The 20,476-nt window shown below is 38.6% G+C and overlaps 1 protein-coding gene across 1 annotated transcript in view; it reads right to left on the bottom strand.

Moving 5' to 3' along the window:
• LOC126827549 (polyamine deacetylase HDAC10) overlaps window positions 1–19,583 on the bottom strand; it is a 36,216-nt gene extending 16,633 nt beyond the window's left edge. The window contains exons 1-9 of the mRNA XM_050557016.2: window positions 19,510–19,583; window positions 15,676–15,778; window positions 11,781–11,922; window positions 10,245–10,382; window positions 9,679–9,750; window positions 7,239–7,369; window positions 4,681–4,749; window positions 3,837–3,963; window positions 3,009–3,074 (exon numbers count right to left, since the gene is read on the bottom strand). Of these exons, the coding sequence (XP_050412973.2) occupies window positions 3,009–3,074; window positions 3,837–3,963; window positions 4,681–4,749; window positions 7,239–7,369; window positions 9,679–9,750; window positions 10,245–10,382; window positions 11,781–11,922; window positions 15,676–15,701 (771 nt within the window). The 5' untranslated portion in view covers window positions 15,702–15,778; window positions 19,510–19,583. The remainder of the gene's footprint in view (window positions 1–3,008; window positions 3,075–3,836; window positions 3,964–4,680; window positions 4,750–7,238; window positions 7,370–9,678; window positions 9,751–10,244; window positions 10,383–11,780; window positions 11,923–15,675; window positions 15,779–19,509) is intronic.
• Window positions 19,584–20,476: the final 893 nt, after the last annotated feature.

Here is a 20,476-nt window from a genome sequence, read left to right as displayed (position 1 = left end):
TCCTTGGAAAGGGTCATCCTTTTTGCTCTCTAAGCTGAGGCGGTCGAAACGGGGTTGCAATTTGGTTTTGCCCGTAGAGATTTCTCTCTCTATGACCGCGGTGATTCCCAAATCCGCTTCGGAAAGTTGGCGGGCCTCACATGCATCTGTGAGTTTGCTTTTAGCTATTACGAGATCTTTTTGAATTTTCTCGCAGGTCCTATCTAGGTGTTGGATATGGATCCTCATCATGGTAAGACAGTACTCTTCTGTGGCGCGGGCTCTGAATTCCGCTACTTCTTTGTCGTATTCCGTATTGCCCGTGTAGATCCTGGGTCTAAAGGAAGACGGTACGATTTTTGCGGCATGGCATGTAGGATGTTTTCCGGTAATTGTACCGATTTAACATTGGAAGACTGGTTGGTGGTTTCAAAATTGACTCTGAGTCTTTTAGCCGGTGGAGCTTCTTCCATTAGGGTCGTAATGCATTCCGAGTTGAAGAGGGAATCATGACATCCCTACCCACGAAGGCCTCAGAGCCATCGCAAAAAGCATTATCGCTGAACAAACCAGGCTGGAGAATCCACCCCACTTATTTAATCGCACTACTCAAACTTGTTCTTACTAAAAACAACTTTGTTTTCCAACATTATCTCCAGATAGGAGGCACCAGCATGGGGACCAAAGTGGCCCTCAGCTTCGCTTGTGTTTTCCTAAGTGAATTAGAACAAATTATGTTAAATAAAGTACCTTTCAAGCCGTAAGTCTACGTCCGGTACATAGACAACATCTTCATCATCTGGACACATGGACAGCTTTCACAAAACCATCAAATTCACAGCCGAATACTCCACGGAGAATGTGTCCTTCCAAGACACCGTGGTCAGCTTTGAACACCATACAAAAAAACTCACATTTAATTTGTACTGCAAACCGACAGACACACATTCATACTTATCTTACACTTCATGCCACCCACCGCATAATAAACACAAGGGACCATACAGTCAATTCCTCCGACTAAAACGAATCTGCTCCACTCCAGCAGATTATACAAAACATGCAGACAACTTGGTAAACTATTATCTCAAACGGGGCTACCTACGAGATATAATCGAATCTAACCGAAAGAAAGCCGATAATAATCAGAGGAAAACTCTCCTAACCACAAAAACCACGCCGAAGGATAACAAACGTCCGGTTTTCATAACGGACTACAATCCAAAATCGGTCCATATCAGCAAGATCATCAGAAATAACTGGCACATCCTCCACAGCTCGAACGATTGCCGGACTATTTTGCCACAACCTTGCTTAACAGCCTTCAGACAAAACCCGTCCCTCAAAGATCTTCTAACCTCAGCCACTATAAAGGACCCTAAACCCTTGCCACAAGTAAGTGGGAAAATTGTACATTTGTACATTTAATCACACAGACATATAAAGTTAATTACCATTATCTAAACAAACCATGGTATATCATAATTGTATTGTAGGTACTATCCCATTCTGTCGGTAGTATTGTATCTATCATCATAGCTACCTAATTGCTTAACTATACTCAATGGCTACTCTTCACACTTAATTAGTTTTTTGTAGAATAAACCCCTTTGATCTTGTTGTTGTCCTGTATGGTTTCATGAATTGTTGTTACAGTTTTCTGTATATATTGATCTCATAATTCTTGTATTACTGTATTAGCTTGATAACGTTGAGAGAATACTCTTCGAAACGTCGCCCAAATAAATAAGTAGCTGTTTTTCCATAAGTATGTGTTTTTTGTGTATTGCTCTACCCAGTTACTAAATGCCTCTTAAAGATTATTAAGTGGAAAAAGTTACAATTTTCTAGAATCCACCTGTAACTATCCCCAATGCAATTACTGCAACACGCTTAAAGGAAAGAAAACCTTTCACTCCAGCAAAACTGGCAAATCTTACAATTGCAACAGCAATTACACTTGCCATAGCCGAAACGTGTAATCTCTGTCTCAGTCAGTATGTAGGAGAAACAAAAAGATTGTTTAGAATTAGAACACTATGCTGATATCACCCATAAGAGAAACACCCTAGTTGCCTCTCACTTCCACCTACCGAGCCATTCTAGTCGAAACCTTGACTACCAAATAATTAAACAATTGGGTATCAATCCTGACCTCCAAAAATCTACAAGCAATAGACGCGCCAATGAACTTCATTGGATCATTAGATTGAAAACTTTCCAACCACACGGTATCAATGACAAAATCTGAACTTGGGCATCCCCCTATTTTTTCTTTTGTTTATTATATGTAAACCAGCAATTGCCAGGCAAGATACGCCTACATTTTGCAAGAGATGGATAGAGAACACGCTAAAAGAAAAAGCAATTTTATGATCTGAAATATGCGAATATGTGGACGTAAAAAAAGATGAGATAGAGAACATCCACTTGACGCAAACTAAGTCATTTCGGTGATGGTACAATCTTATTTCACTAATTCACTTTCATGTTTTGGCAATGGGAGAGTAAGTATAGAGTACAGCTTACCTGATAGGCTATAGGCAGTGCGAGACTATGTATTGATAGAGTATGTTACAGCTTACCTGATTGGCTATAGGCAGTGCGAGACTATGTATTAATAGAGTATGTTACAGCTTACCTGATAGGCTATAGGCAGTGCGAGACTATGTATTAATAGAGTATGTTACAGCTTACCTGATTGGCTATAGGCAGTGCGAGACTATGTATTAATAGAGTATGTTACAGCTTACCTGATAGGCTATAGGCAGTGCGAGACTATGTATTAATAGAGTATGTTACAGCTTACCTGATAGGCTATAGGCAGTGCGAGACTATGTATTGATAGAGTATGTTACAGCTTACCTGATTGGCTATAGGCAGTGCGAGACTATGTATTAATAGAGTATGTTACAGCTTACCTGATTGGCTATAGGCAGTGCGAGACTATGTATTAATAGAGTATGTTACAGCTTACCTGATAGGCTATAGGCAGTGGGAGACTATGTATAGAATATGTTACAGCTTACCTGATAGGCTATAGGCAGTAGAATGTTGAAAAATATAAATAAATAATCGCTGTTTGTACAACCACACTGTAAAAAAAAAAAAAAAAAAAAGTTGACACGTGAGAAAAACAGATTTGCTTAACATCATGTTTAGAAGTTATAATAATTGTTAAAAGATGTGTACGAAATGTGTTGTTCATGAGCGTGAAATGAAATGTGGTTTTACGTCCTACTGTTCTGCTCTGACTGGGCTAATGAAGACGGGCATACGCCAAGTAGTAGCCTATGAGAGAAATTTTGCCTGGGCAGCGGCAATACAGCCTAGTCTTATTTTGATTTCCAACTGTCAAGGGTTCTTTTACGTGCACGCCAATTCGAAAAACTATACGTTGGCCCTTGCCAGGCCCTCTTACCCACACCCCTGACAAGGGGGAACCACGCCGGAAAATCCAGATGAACTTTCTCGGCCAACGCAGGGATCGGAACATGTGACCTCCAGGCTAGCGAGCCAACATCTTACTTATTGTGCCGTCAGGCCTAATGGTAGTCTGGAAGTACAAATGAAGAGATGGAGAAATGACACAAACTAGATCATTTCAATAATTCGTTTGCACGTAGGGGTCTTTAGCAGTGAGAGGAAACCGGAGGACATGGAGAAAACCCACGAGGTTGGACAGACAACACTACCCCTTGTCACGTACAACCGGGGAATCAAAACCACGCCATATTAAACGAATTGAGCACACATTCCACCGCTCTGATTGTCTGCGATATATGGTATGGTCTGCCATTTATATATAAAAATACTTTTCAATTTGAATAATTACTAACTTTATATAATTTTCTTACCACATTTAGCGGGACATTGATGTTGTAGCCTTGACCCTCACCTCTACCAATATAGTCGTAGTCAGATTCTCGTAGATTCGGCCATTCATGACCATGTTCATATCGATGTATAGAGAAATACAAAACTCTGAAATAATTCGAAACAGGTTTTTTTACAGATATATTATGGGAGATTAGATAAAGAAATGGCAGTTCGCACTATAATAGTTAAAAACTAGATAATGTAAAGGGAATTTGCAGAAAACTTAAGTCAAATTGATCCACTATGAACCAAGATTTTAGTGATTGAATTTTGAGTCTTGCCTCGATCATCATTACTAAAATTTGTACGATAAAAAACAAAGTCTCGATTATATGCCGCTCATATGACCTCTGACACGACCTATCGCTACAACCGGTCAGATCTTCATGTAGTGTAGGCCATCGAAAGTATAAAAAAACGGAAAGAAATATAGATCTGTATATTAATCAGATTGGGCATTTCTAATCGAAAAGGCGACATAAGCCGCCTCCGTAAGAGAGGGGGGAGAGAGAGAGAGAGAGAGAGAAAGAGAGAGAGGGGAGAGAGAGAGAGAGAGAGAGGGGGAGAGAGAGAGAGAGGGGGAGAGACCAACATATGGTTCAATTTTATTTCAATAAGGGTCTTTAGCAGTGGGAGGAAGAGGAAACTGGCGGACCCGCACAAAAACCACGAGGTTGGACAGGTGGGCAACCCTTTTTACTACTCCCATACAAGCTGAAAATCGAAACCATGCCACTTGACTAAGCGACCACGCACACGCATTAACCATTCGGCAACCCAGCCCTCCTTCCATTTGACAGATATCACTTTTAGTGACCTTACCTGGGATCATCGTAGAAAAATCTCTGGGTCCCTTGTCCATGGTGAACATCCCAATCTACAATTAGAATTCTATACCAGGTTTTATAATATCAATTGGCAGTTAAAGCATTTAGTTAAAGTATCAATTAATATATTATAAGAGATCTGTTTAGTTAAAGATACATTATGGGAGATTAGATAAAGAGTTGGCAGTTCTCACGATAATAGTTAAACACTAGATAATGTAAAGGGTATTTGCTGAAAATTTCAGTCGAATTGATCCACTATGAACCAAGAATTAAGCGATTGAAATTTCCACCTAGCCTCGATCTTCATTACTTAAGTCAGTACGATAAACAGCATAGTCTTATTATCCATTTATGGAAAGTTATGCAGTAAATTGGAACATAATCCACTAAAGGTCGCAGGCTAGCGATGCCATCAAGAGTTGATTATGGTGTGGATAAGTTAATTAATGTCTAATTAATAATTTAGATAACATTTAAGGCCTAAATAAAGACCTGCAATAGGAAGATTTAGCTCTTGCATAATGTATGTTTAATTAATATCTTAATCCTTATAAGACATATAGAAATACATTTCACTGAATTTTATTAACATGCTACGTTTCAATACACATACAGGTATCGTTATCAAACAAATAATATCTTATCAGGGATCCACACATTTTCATGTGATTTTTTGTTATTAAAATGTCTTATAAGAGATCAACACATTTTCAAAATGAAATGAAATGAAATGAAGTTTAACGTCCTACTGTTCTGCTCCTAACCTGGGCTAATGAAGACGGGCATACGCCATACAGTGTGCTATGAGGGAAATTTTGCCCGGACAGCGGCACTACGGCCTACTCTTATATCGAATTCCAACTGCCAAGGGATCTTTTACGTGCACGCCAATGTGTACACGGGACCTCGGTTTTTCGTCCCATCCGAACGACTAGACAGCTTTCCTTGTCAGCCCCTCCGTCCTGCATCACTGACAAGGGAGAACCACGCCGGAAAATCTGGATGAACTTTCTCGGCCAATGCAGGGATCGAACACCCGACCTCCAGGCTAGCGAGCTAGCGTCTTACCCACTTAGCCACGTGATCCCCTCACACATTTTCATGTGATGTTCCGTTATTAAAATATCTTATAAGCGATCCACACATTTTCATGTGATTTTAATTAAGCTTCATTATATAAGAGCGAAATCTTCCTATACTCTTCAAAAAAAGTAGGGGACATTGAAATGCAAATACCTATGCAGGTTGTGATATGATAAATAGTCATGGACACTTGACATGCTTTGAGAGTATGTTCACAGATGAAGAACTTATCGCCCCAACAGAACCAGTGAGCTTCACATGCAACACGCAATAGCGTCATACACGTGGGAGGGGTTCATTGTCAAATTTGACACTTCAAGGAAGGGTTGATGAAAACTGCCGCTTGCTGGTTTATCCTATCCATGTTTTCTTTCCTATCGGTTCTTGCATAAGATTTACTGTTTAGCATATCTTTGCTTCAGTGTGTTATGTTTAATTTGATCGGGAGAAGTGTTCGCCAATATCAACATCAACTGAATATCCCCTACTTTTTTTAAGAGTATATTTCAGGTCTTTATTTTGGCTTCAAATGTTATATAAACTATTATTTAGACATTTATTCACATGACAAGCCTATAATCAACTCTCTACACCATCCAATGGCTGTGATTCCCAAATTTAACAATAATTAGCCTTGATTGTCACAGAGAGAGAGAAATGGGGTTTAAATTCCAATTGACACAAACTAGGTCATTTTGGGACTAACATATGGTTTATTTTATTTCAATAATTCACTTGCGTGTAGGGGTCTTTAGCAATGGGAGGAAACCTGAGGACCCGGAGAAAACCCACGAGGCCTGACAGGCGACCCTACTCCGTGGGAGGAAACCGGAGAACCCGGAGAAAACCCATGAGGTTGGACAGGCGATGATTGTCAAGTACCGTTGCTAAGATAATAAACAAATAACTCTTCACCTTCGCACAGAACAAAGTACTATTATAGCTAGAACCAACAAGCTTGTTTTCTAAATCTTACATAATATATCTCTTAATATCTAAATTCACATCTTATAAGAGATCAACACATTTTCATATGTTTAATTAATTAAACATACATTTTGCAAGAGCTAAATCTGCTTATTGCAGGTCTTTCTTTAGGCCTGAAATGTTATCTAAATTATTAATTAGACATTAATTAACTTATCCAGGCCATAATCAACTCTCGATGGAAACAGATTTCTCCGATATTAAATAGATTAGAAAAGTTCAGAGATATTTTGATTTAAGCTAAAAATGGAGGAGCGAGACTTAGCTTCAAACAACCAGTACGGTGGTTGAAATTATTGCACACGTCTTGTCAAACCTTCAAAGTCTAATATCTTCGCTCGCAATAAAGTAATTTGAATGAAATTTTCAAATTATTCATTTTACATTATCTATTTTTGAACTATCATAGCAAGAATGGCTAGCTCTTTATTTAAATCTTACATAATGTATCTTAATTCATATCTTATAAGAGATCCAAACCTTTTCATGTGATGTTTAATTAAAGCATTTTGAGCGGCGACAGCAGCGTTGTTAAAGTAGCAATATCCGTTGAACTGATCTCTGGAGGCATGGTGTCCAGGTGGGCGGATTATAGCAAAACCATTGCGTACCTGAAATATAGTACATGTCCAAAAATGGTTTAGTTTCATTCAAGTAAAAATGTATGATTTGCATTTTTCGGAAAATATCTAAATTTTCATGGCTTAAAGGAGGCAATTCTCTAACACAATATTATCCACAGTCTTTAACATTGCAAACACTAATTATTAGTCAATTTAAATCAACATTGATGTTGTTATTTTACCGTGAAGAGATTGGCTTATGATATCCAATATTTAAGACAAAATGAACATTTTAAAATTGGCACACGAATTATGTACCAGAATGATTTGGTGGAACCACGGTGGGTAGGTGGGTAAGACGCTGGCTCGTTAGCCAGCCTGGATGAAACGAAAAACCAGGTTATCGTGTATACATTGGAATGCACATAAAAGATCCCCTGGCAGTTGGAATTCAATATAAGAGTAGGCGATAGTGCCACTAGTCGGGCAAAATTTTCGTCATAGCACACTGTATGGCATATGCCGTCTTCATTAGCCCAGTATAGGAGCAGAACAGTAGGACATTAAACCCCATTCCATTTCATTTAATTTCTGATTTGGAGTGCCGTTTGTAATGAAGCGACTCGATGACCGAAGCTAAATATTACAATGAAATATCAAACAGTGACGGCATATTGTTAGACTGGAATAACCAGATGCGAAAGACTGCCATTCAATTTGGACTCTTCGCATATTTTGCTGAACATAACTGATTAGAAATTACAGTAAAAACAGAACCTATTGAATGTAAATCAGTTTATATACATTCATATTACATTATCATATGCGTTGCGACCAATTGTGTCAATTGCTAGGTTCCGAATATTAGTGATTTAGCTCCTTTAAAGCGAGAATTTCATATATTCTAAGAAAGTCAAAACATATTTATTTCTATGTCTTTTGCTCAATAGGTTGTCAACTCACTATTATACGATCCTAGTTTATCTTTCTTACACTTAAAAATCTTCACACCGGAAATAATAACACAATTACCTCCCTTGTTTTTCTATTCCCTCCCATGGAATAGCTATCTTCAAATGTTTGAATTTGAAGTTGAAAATGATATTTTTGCCAATTTCTCAACTGGCAATAGTGACTTATAGGACTAATAGGATTATTCTTTAACAAGGTAGGACGGTTTATAGATACCATCTATTTTAAGGCTTTATTTTAATACATTTTAAAAATATAACCTAAAAATATGAAATTGTAACTTTAAGCCATGCTAATATGTACTCAGATTGATTATTCAATATCTAATGAAGAAGACAAAATCAAAACATCAACACTAGATAATCTCACGGCTTGGATTCAATCGGATCTAAAACAGGCCCATCAATTGGTGCATGGCAAATAAAGATGGCAGCGCGCTTCTTAGGTACTGAGCAGCATTGATCAATAGAATTTGTAATTCGTCAAATCTTTGGAAATAATGAACAGAATTGGACTATATTTGGTCTGATATTCGTTTGGACGATTTAACTTTCACTTAAACATACATTATGCACAAGCTAAATCTGCCTATTGCAGGTCTTTCTTTAGGCCTGAAATGTTATCTAAATTATTAATTAGATATTAATTAACCTATCCAGACCACAATCAACTCTTGATGGCATCGCTAGCCTGTGATGTTTATTGGATTAGGTTCTGATTTCCTGTTTGACTTCTATTCATAATTTAATCATGAAATGGATGATCAAGACTATGTTTTTTATCGTACCTTTTTTAGTAATGATGATTGAGACTAGGCCTAAAATTCAATCGCTAAATACTTGGTTCAGAGTGTATCAATTTGATCGAAATTTTCACCATATTCCCTTAACATTATCTGTGTTTAACTATTATAGTGAGAACTGACAGCTCTTTATCTAATCTCCCATAATGTATCTTTAATGGATTCTATAGTTCTAAAATCACGCTTAAGTATTCACAAAGATATGACAAATGGAAAACCTATCAACATTCGTCTTAATTGGTAACCGATTTTTATACAATATCGATTGAAATTACTGTATTGAAACTTTAGTTTCATATTTTACAACACTAGTCTAAAATTTTATTTAAAAAGTCTTATTCAAAATTGTGGCAAATTTATTAAATATTTTATTTTTTCCTCGTGAAACGGATTTCACAACATATTTCAATACATATTTCAAGAACCAGGTTACATCGATTTATATCGCAATACGATTTTGGGTCGAAATACACAGCCATAAATGGAACTGCCAAGGGTTCTTCTTCATACACATCTATGTGTACACAGGGCCTTGTTTTTTTTATCATTCCATCTGACCAACTAAGCCCTAAATGGAATTTACCTTCTGCTCTATGATGTCATCGACTAATTGTATTGAGGTACCAAGGGCAAGACAGGCACTACCATAAGAATCCTGTGAATAAAAATAATAATTTTGTTGTTTGGGAGCTCCTATTAAAAATTCTGCTTCCAATTTCTTCAGGTAAAAAACTAATTTACAAACAATCAGTACTGATCTGCTCTTCTCTACAAGAAGATCTGACCAGTTGTAGTGGAAAGTCTCGTCAGAGGTCATAAAAGTGGCTTTTGACCCTATAGAGTTCAATACAAACAAAACTTGTAACTGGTAAATAGGGGAGAGAGAGAGAGAAATGGGGATTAGTGTTAACTCGACACAACCTAGGTCATTTCGAAACTAACATATGGTTTAATTTTTTCTCAATAATTCACTTGCACGTAGGGGTCTTTAGCAGTGGGAGGAAACCGGAGGACCCGGAGAAAACCATGAGGTTGAACATACGACCCTAGTCCTTTGCGCATACAACCTGGGGCCAATAATACAGATTCATTATAACAATTAGTGGAGTTAAATTCAGACAAACTTTATGTCTGTAAATTTAAACTTACATTATGAAAATAAATATAATCTGATTTCTGCGAGAGTTCTTTCAGTTCTTCTTCAGTCATCGTAGTAGAAGATTTTAAGATCTTGATATGGTTTTTGCTGTGCAGAAGTTCCATTTCTTCCTGTGTGGCATTTCGACTCTATAATAAAAGGAAATGGGGTTTAACGTCCTACTGTTCTCATCCTACTGGATTAATGAAGATGGGCATGTCATGCAGTGTGCTATGAGGGAAGAGAGAGAGAGAAATGGGGTTTGACAATCAGAGAAAGTGAGAGAGAGAGAGAGAGAGAGAAAAGAGATTTAACCTCCAATTGACACAAACTAGGTCATTTCTGGACTAACACATGGTTGAATTTTATTTCAATAATTCGCTTGCGCGTAGGGGTCTTTAGCAGTGGGAGGAAACCGGAGGACCTGGAGAAAATCCACGAGGTTGGACAGGCGACCCTACTCTTTGTCACGTACAACCGGGGAATCGAAACCACCCAAGTTGACTGAATGACAGTCCACATGATACGGCACGCACGTGCTAACCATTCGGACATCCAAAAAACCCCGTGTGCTATGAGGGATATTTTGCCCATGCAACAGCGCTACAGAGTACAACCGTTTCTTTTTTACTTTTTGGCAGGATTGTATGAGAAGAAGAATCTATTTCTATAGTCTGCTTACATTGTTTTATCTATTGGTGGTCTAAGAAAACAGAATATTGTTGTTATGTTGTCTGAGTTAAATTTCATTAATTTAATCAGCAATGGAAATGAAATGAAATAAAATCGGATTTAACATCCTACTGTTCTGCTCCTAACCTGGGCTAATGAAGACGGGCATACGCCATACAGTGTGCTATGATGGGAATTTTGCCCGGACAGCAGCACTACAGCCTACCCTTATATCAAATTCCAACTGTCAAGGGATCTTTTACGTACACGCCAATGTGTACACAGGACCTCGGTTTTTGGTCCCATCCCAATGACTAGACATCTGAATCAGCAATGGGCTTTGTGTCATCATAATGAGCATCATAAGGCACAACTACTATATTAAGCGGTGGATAAACTAGTCGTCGAATGATCAAAGTCGAAATTTGCGTAGTGTTTCCACTGTCATGTTTGATATATTCGGCCGAATGAAATTATATTCGCCTAGTGTGTCCGCTTCGCCGAAGCATTCGCCCGATTGTAGAATTCATTAGCCAATCAGCCCTCATATCGAGAAGTCCTGTGATTGTTTGAAGATATGGTTGCTGCCATGTTTAATCACGTGATGTGAAAGGTGATGCAATCGACTGTTAAATCGAGCGAAGGATTCGCTCAGTGTGTCCACTCATTTGGCCAAATGAATTCAGCTGCAATTCGACACGGATTGATTCAGCAAGTGTGTCCACTGCTTAATTGGTTGACATGTGTACAAAGTTTCATAAAGAAATCTCGAATGGTCTATAAGATATGATCAGTAAACAACAATGGGCAACAGAGACGGAAAGCTGGATGGAGACAAATTGTTCGAAGGTGGAAAATAAATAAATAAAACTAACCTGAACGGGTTCACATCTTTCAAGTAATTGATATTGTTGACATCTTTCATACGGTTTTTCTATACGTTTTGGTATTTCAGTGAAATCGGGATTCCACAAGCTAAAATGCTTAGTAAGCTTTTCATTATATGCCAAACCGGTCCTACAATAATAATAATAATGTAATATTAATAAAAGTATCCAGTGACAGATTTACCTATAGATTTGGCAGGTTGAAACCTAGGGCCTTGTGATCTCAGATTTACCTATAGATTTGGCAGGTTGAAACCTAGGGGCTTGTGATCTAGGATTTGCCTATAGGTTCAGCAAGTTGAAACCTAGGGCCTTGTGATCTAGGATTTATCTATAGGTTTGACAATTTGAAATCTACAGCCTCACGATCTAGTGGACCTCCAGCCAAGGTGTACAATATTTTTGACACTGGTATAAGCCTTTCTTACATACACTGTACATCCAGGGTAGTTGGATGGCCGAATGGTTAGCATGTATGGTTTAATTTTTATTTCAATAATTTGCTTGCGCGTAGCATCCAGGGTAGTTGGATGGCCGAATGGTTAGCATGTATGGTTTAATTTTTATTTCAATAATTTGCTTAGCAAGCAGGGGCGTTTTAAGGTTTATCATGGCGGAGGCTATACTATTTTGAGGGCCCTCTTTCGCGGGGGGGGGGGGGGGGCGTGTCTGCCCCCGGCCACCGGAGGTCGAGGAACATGTTGGTGCATTCTTACATATCCTCGAGGCCTGTTTATTCTGAGGTCCGGTGCCTAATCCGATACTTGTTTGAAGCCTGAATGCGAAACAAATCCCTTGTTCGTACCGTACCGGGAGCTCAATCAAATAATAATTAATGGAATATGGTGGATTTCAAATAATATTTGACCAAAGTTCAAGGACGTTACATCTTCCAGTTAGACGACATCCTTCTTTCTAGCCTTTCGGCTCGCGAAAGTTTTGATGATTTCATCCAAATTAATCGAATCCAGAAGATTAGCTTCAATGCACAATAAAGCTAGTGCACCCATGCGATCTTGCCCCATAGTTGAACGCAAATGATTTTTTATCCGCGCTAAGGCGGAAACAGAACGCTCACCCAAGCAATGGGTGACCTTGATCGACAAATAAATACGCAATGTCGTATATATGTTCGGAAATGTCGATATTAACGCTGTTCCAGCATTTGTCTCTGAATCGAACATTTCTAGAATCTTGAGTTCGTAAATTTTATCCGTAATGAAAATTTTGTCCTTGATGACGTTTACGAACTGGTGCAGTTCGTTCTCGAAATGTTCGTCTAGATCGTCGGTGTAGATGGCCAACAATGTAGATGCTGCTTCCTTCAGTTCATCACGGTTTAGATTCCCGAGTTTACCGAGAAATCCAAACCTTTGGCTTAGAACTGAATAAGCATTTTGCCGTTTTGTCAGAGCAGCCGATAGCTGATCGATCATTATTACGAATGTCTGGGTTCGGAAATTTTCTCGAGGCGACAAAATTGTCTCTTCCCCATCTCCATCGTCATATGTACGATTTCGCCTTCTTTTTCTCGTGTTTTTGTATGTGTTGCAACCAGACAGCTCTTTGCCTTCCGCTTCAAAGGTGTCAAATTTTCCCCGTAAATCAAGGACGAATGTAGCCAAAGAGCGAAGAAGCTGAGCTGCAGTATTTAGATCCAAATTGGGATGAACTTTTAAGTGAACATTTTTCCATAGACCAACTTATTGAGAACTTTGATACGAAAATGGGTGAAATAATATTTGAACGTATAATTTATCAACACTTATTGACCTATTTTTTAAATAACTACATGTATTTGATTAATAAATATTAATCTTGATTCCTTCCAGGAGTACCAACCGTCCACCAACTGCTTGAAATGTACGATCTCATATGCAATTCACTTGATAATAAAGAATCTATAGCTTTCATATTTTGTGATATATCGAAAGCTTTTGACAAAGTGTCTCATAGGGGCCTGTTACATAAATTATCTAATTACAGTATCACTGGTAAATAACATGATCGCATTTCTTCTTATCTCTCAAATCGTCTTCAGCTTTTAGGTATACAAATCCTGGGGTTCCACAAGGTTCAATCATGGGACCTTTATTATTTATTATTTACATTAACGATATTTCTGATGGTTTGTTTGGAATCGCGCATTTATTCGCCGACGATACGTCTTTGTCTTCTTCTTCAAAATGTTTTGAAAAGATTGAATCTGAATTAAACTTTAAAGGGCCAATCCCGATAACCTTTTGGGGAATAAAACTGCTTAATTTTGTGTTAAAATCATTTAAAACCCATTATCTAAGGCCGATCAACTAACCCGATATTTGTGATACGCTTGTAAATAACTTAAACCTGACAGTCTGCACCTGGAAATGGAGACCTTTGTATTATACAGTATCTGGATAAAACCAGACTTTTTTTCTATAAAAATAATATGTAGGTGAAATCTATCGTTTGTTATCAAATAAGTACATGGGTCATTCACTGTATAGACCTCTCAAGAAACGTAAAACGATTATCAGGTCACCCAATGAAAAAGATGACACGAAATCTTAAAAGGGTTACGTGTCCGGATAAGCAGTGTTGACGTTCACGTCCAAACGACTAAATATTTTCAGCTGAAATTTTCAGACAATGTAAATACACCATGCTTTTATATTTTGGTCCATAAATTTCACAAATACTCAGACTTTAATTTTTGAGACTCTGTTCTTATCGGGATTGTCCCTTTAATTTATCCAAATTATTACAATGGTCTTAATAATGGTTACTGACTTTTAATCCAGGAAAGACAGAACTAATGATCTTCAGTTGTCAAAAAATTAGTTATCCGCTTAATATTAAATATGATAACACGTATATATTAGATACGTCGGTACATAAACACCCAGGGGGGGGGGGGTCTTCAGATTTTTTTAATTTCTCAGGATTCACTTAATAAACTCTATAAATGTTTTATTTTGCCTATAATTGAATACTGTTGTGGAGTTTGGGATAACTGTAGTAGTTATAATTCAGATAAATCATAAATTTTTTCAGATGAAAGCAGCTTGCGTTGTTACAGGAAATACAGTTTACACCTCCAGACAATCTTTATATTTTGAAACTGCATGGTCAAAATTACGTGAAAGAAGAAAGATTAGACGTTTGAATCAGTTACATAAAATAATCCATGGAATCTGTCCCGTGTATTTTACTAATACTATACACTTTGTAAACGAATCCCAAGCACCTTACAATTTACGAAACTCCAATATTCGGGAATCCCGTTGACTCAGGCTAAGGGCCCTTTCCCATGGTCAGGGGGGCCCTTTTGTCAGACGAGGGGCCCTTTTTTCAAACGTGGGGCCCTTTTGTCTGCCTTTAGGGCCCTCCCTAACTAGGGTACATTTCATTTTTCTCATCGGTTTTAGCATTTTTATCCCGTTTTATTTTTTCAACTTCTTTGATTTTTTTCGCGAGGAGGCTGGCGCCTCCAGTGCCTCAATGATAAAACGCTACTGTTAGCAAGGAAACTGGAGGACACAGAAAAAACCCCGCGAGGTTGGACAGGCGACTCTACTCCTTGTCACGTACAACCGGGGAATCGAAACCACACCGGTTGACTCAATGACAGGCCTTATGATATAGCGCGCACGTGCGAACCATTCGGCGAACAGTTGCTTCCTGTCCTATTAGGCTAGGGAAAGATTCAGAGAGACAGAGAGGGTTTAACGTCCACTCGACACAAACTAGGTCATTTTGGGACTAACACATGGTTCAATTTTATTTCAATAATTCGCTTGCGCGCAGGGGTCTTTAGCAGTGGGAGGAAACCGGAGGAAAGATTCAGAGTCAGACCCAAATTATTTGAATGAATGATGATTTATTTATTTTACTACCATACCTGCGGCGCTTTAGTTCTACAGACATTTTTAGATGTGTGGGTCTGCTGGATGTCCTGTGATCATGCTTCTGTTGTAGAGATCAACTCTACTAGAAACAGCAGTCTGAAACAATATACAGTAAATTTAGTGTCTGGTCATTCTGATTTCAAATTTTAAATATTGCGATATTTGAGAAATTATATCACCATATATATTGCAATATTTTACTAAATTATATTCGTTGTCTGCTTTTAACTTACTAATGAATGAATGAATGAAATGGGGTTTAACGTCCTACTGTTCTGCTCCTAACCTGGGCTAATGAAGGCGGGCATACGCCATACAGTGAGCTATGAGAGAAATTTTGCCCGGGCAGCGGCGCTACGGCCTACTCTTATATCGAATTTCAACTGCCAAGGGATATTTACGTGCACGTCAACGTGTACATGGGACCTCGGTTTTTCGTCCCATCCGAATGACTAGACAGCTGTCCTTGTCAGTCAACTTACTAAATTTGAACCAATCAAAGATTTTGAACGAAAGAAAACCAATTGTCATAGGTTCTTTTACGAAAGTGCCAACATGTACCATCAAAACAATTTGGAGCCACGGTGGATAGGTGGGTAGGACGCTTGCCTGTCAGCCTGGAGGTGGCGGGTTCACTACCGGTGTTGGCCGAGAAACTTCATAGGGATTTTCCGTCGTGGTTCCCCCTTGTCAGAGGTGCAGGACGGAGAGCCTGACAAGGACAGCTGTCTAGTAGTTCGGATGGGATGAAAAACCGAGGTCCTGTGTACACATTGGTGTGCATGTAAAAGAACCACTGAAGTGGAATTCAATATAAGAGTCGGCCGTACCGCCGCTGTCTAGGCAAAATTTCCCTCATATCACACTGTATGGCATATGCCCGTCTTCATTAGTCTAGTTGAAGCAGAACAACAGGACGTTAAACCCCATTTCATTTCCAAAGCAACATGTAGACGCTGTTCAAAGTATCAGATCAAGACCTTCTGGTTCTACTGTTGCTCCCTTGCAATTATATGGGAAAGTAGTCGTTCATCTGATAAATATATAAAGGTTCTTCAACAGACAAATCTGTCATTAAATGAAATGGGGATTTAACGTCCTACTGTTCTGCAGCGTCTGGGCTAATGAAGGCGGGCATACGCCATACAGTGTGCTATGAGAGAAATTTTGCCCGGGCAGCGGCGCTACGGCCTACTCTTATATCGAATTTCAACTGCCAAGGGATATTTACGTGCACGTCAACGTGTACATGGGACCTCTGTTTTTCGTCCCATCCGAATGACTAGACAGCTGTCCTTGTCAGTCAACTTACTAAATTTAAACCAATCAAAGATTTTGAACGAAAGAAAACCAATTGTCATAGGTTCTTTTATGAGAATGCCAACATGTACCATCAAAACAACTTGGAGCCACGGTGGATAGGTGGGTAGGACGCTTGCCTGTCAGCCTGGAGGTGGCGGGTTCACTACCGGTGTTGGCCGAGAAACTTCATAGGGATTTTCCGTCGTGGTTCCCCCTTGTCAGAGGTGCAGGACGGAGAGCCTGACAAGGACAGCTGTCTAGTAGTTCGGATGGGATGAAAAACCGAGGTCCTGTGTACACATTGGTGTGCATGTAAAAGAACCACTGAAGTGGAATTCAATATAAGAGTAGGCCGTACCGCCGCTGTCCAGGCAAAATTTCCCTCATATCACACTGTATGGCATTACCGTCTTCATTAGTCTAGTTGAAGCAGAACAACAGGACGTTAAACCCCATTTCATTTCCAAAGCAACATGTAGACGCTGTTCAAAGTATCAAGACCTTCTGGTTCTACTGTTGCTCCCTTGCAATTATATGGGAAAGTAGTCGTTCATCTGATAAATATATAAAGGTTCTTCAACAGACAAATCTGTCATTGAATAAAATGGGGATTTAACGTCCTACTGTTCTGCAGCGTCTGGGCTAATGAAGACGTGCATACGCCATACAGCGTGCTTTGAGGGAAATTTTGCCTGGACAGCGGCGGTGCGGCCTACTCTTATTTCAAATTCCAACTTCAGTGTTTTTTTTACATGTATGCCAATGTGTAGGTTACCTGGGACCTCGGTTTTTCGTGCCATCCAAATGACAATACATTGTCCCTTGCTAGCCCCTCCATCTTGCACGGTGGTAAATCCAAAAGATCTTTCACGACCAACAACGGGGATTGAACACGAGACCTCCAGGTTAGCAAGTTGATGTCTTATTCACAGAGCCAGCTGTGGCTCCCAATAAATCAGTCATTGAAGAAGGGAATTCTATTTAACAGCTATACATTTTAAGACGATTGATTAAGGCATGTGCATTCCAAAATTACCTGAATTCAAACTGAGGAAATATTTGTAATATGAAAAATTTCCACAGAACTTGAACCAAGTACATCACACTACTGTCTGAACCTTCCTATTTTATAAACGGATTTCTTCGATTATGAACAAACTATTTAACTTTGGTTATTATAAACTTACCTGTGTGTTTGAAATCAACTCCGGTTGAATAAAATCCATTGCACAATTAAATATCCCAATGAATAAAAAAGTTCTCTCTTGAAAAATTTGACGTGTTTACTTATATTTTCTACTAAGTGGAAGAAAACATGGCTTTCGTCACGTGTTGGACGAAACCAATGAAGCTGTTGTGGGGGTGTTTAATTTTGACAGATAGTTTGACAACCACGTGTTGCAATGAAAACAAACCGCGATCGTTGGAGTTTGGGCGACGAAAAATATTAACTAAAGGCAATACATAGAAGATTTATATTGAAACCACTGATGGCCAGTCTACAAATTTTATTCACAATGAAAATATCAAAGATTGCACGGATACTCGTAAAAATAAAGTCCATCTTCTTTATAAATAATTTAACAAACAACATGAAGCTCACGACCAAAGTTTCTGAGTGCATCGTTAATTTAATATCATTCTTTTAAGGCAATTTAAAGCCCGTTAAACGAATGTCGTTTTTGTGCCCCATTTGTGTTCAAAAGAAAATTCTCCCATTCGACTAATCAAATAATTAAAACAGAATTATATTATTTCAAAAGAAAAAAACTTTGCAGGGATTTTACTAGAATGTAAAAAGATGGAAATAAAATAAAGACATGCGGGCCGAACACCCAAACTTAATACCGAGCCGAGGCCAATACCATGAATTGTCTTAAATATACCGTAAAGCTTTTCGATGTCGCATGCTGTCACCCTTTTAAACGAAATGATATCTCCCGAAGAGTGACGTAATCGGGTTCCATTTTGGTATTGCCCGATGTCAAAAGTTTGTGGGAGTTCAATTTTTCAAGAGAGAACTTTTTTATTCATTGGGATATTTAATTGTGCAATGGATTTTATTTAACCGGAGTTGATTTCAAACACACAGGTAAGTTTATAATAACCAAAGTTAAATAGTTTGTTCATAATCGAAGAAATCCGTTTATAAAATAGGAAGGTTCAGATATTAAAAAGCTGATAATTAGCTTTTTTCTAAAATACATTTATCTCAGGTAATTCTCAAAAGATTGAGCTCATAATCTAAAACTTTACTGGAAATTAAAGACACCCAAAAATACAACTAAATCGGCAGTTTTATGTCACACTTTAGAGAATAATATTTCTATTTCGTTTCATTTAATTGTTCACTGAACGAATTTGTGCACACCCCGTTTGCCTATCCTTCACAAACCCGTCAGTTAAGAATACGGTGTTCATATTAAAGTAATGCAAAGGACCGTGAAAAGGCCATTAAACAACCAATTCACATGGCACTTAGTAGGCAAAAAATGCATTAAAATAATAAAGATTCAAACCCTTACAATTAATTTCCTTGAAACAGGACGATGACATCGCAGAATGCTCTCCGTTAACCGACAAACAGCAGTTCGGTTGTATGTTTTTTGTTTCTTGGGGATAAAATCTGAAACGAAATACCGTCGCGCGTCGTCACCAAAGCTTCAAATACTTGCTGTGCGAGAGAGAGAGAGAAAGAGGAAGGGAGAGAGATAGGGTTTAACGTCCACTCGACACAAACTAGGTCATTTCGGGACTAACATATGGTTTTAATTTTATTTCAATAATTCACTTGCGCGTAAGGATCTTTAGCAGTGGGAGAAAACAGGAGGACCCAGAGAAAACCCACGAGGTTGGACAGGCGACCCTACTCCTTGTCACGTACAACCGAGGATTCGAAACCACGCCAGTTGAATCAATGGCAGGCCTTGTGATACAGCGCGCACGTGCTAACCATTCGGCCACCCCCCCACCCCCCCCCCCCACCCCTTGCTAGGCCAGAGAGATAAGGGTAGCTATAGAAATGGTGCATTCATATAATATTATGATAAATTGGTAGGGATATAAGTTTGCTTTGCATAGCAATTCTTATATGTGAAAATGTTAGATAAAATGCCTATTGCACTAAAGTCGATTGTGTTTTTCCTTTTCTTGGGGTGGCGGAGGTAATTGATGAGGTACTAGCCAGGGTGGGTGGGGAGGGGGCTTCCCACGCTAATTTTCCGACAATCAGATTTTTCGTGCAGACGGGTAAAATAAAATAAAAATTAATATAATATTTTTGGGAATAAAATATTTTACCTTCTAGACGGCAAAAAGGTGCCCGAAATCCTATAACTTATACTTGATAATAAAACACTAATACTTTTCGTTTAATTGTATACGGCGAATTTGTACTGAATTTACTAAAGATTGAAACATTTTGTCGGGAGCCACTGTGCTTTGTGTGACATTTTTCGGGCATCGATCATTATTTGTTTTATCTCGGGAATC

The sequence above is a fragment of the Patella vulgata genome, chromosome 7, assembly GCF_932274485.2.
Source record: "Patella vulgata chromosome 7, xgPatVulg1.2, whole genome shotgun sequence".
Classification (NCBI taxonomy): domain Eukaryota; kingdom Metazoa; phylum Mollusca; class Gastropoda; family Patellidae; genus Patella; species Patella vulgata.
The sequence above is the reverse complement of the archived record's forward strand: the minus strand, read 5'-3'. Positions and strand labels throughout refer to the sequence as shown.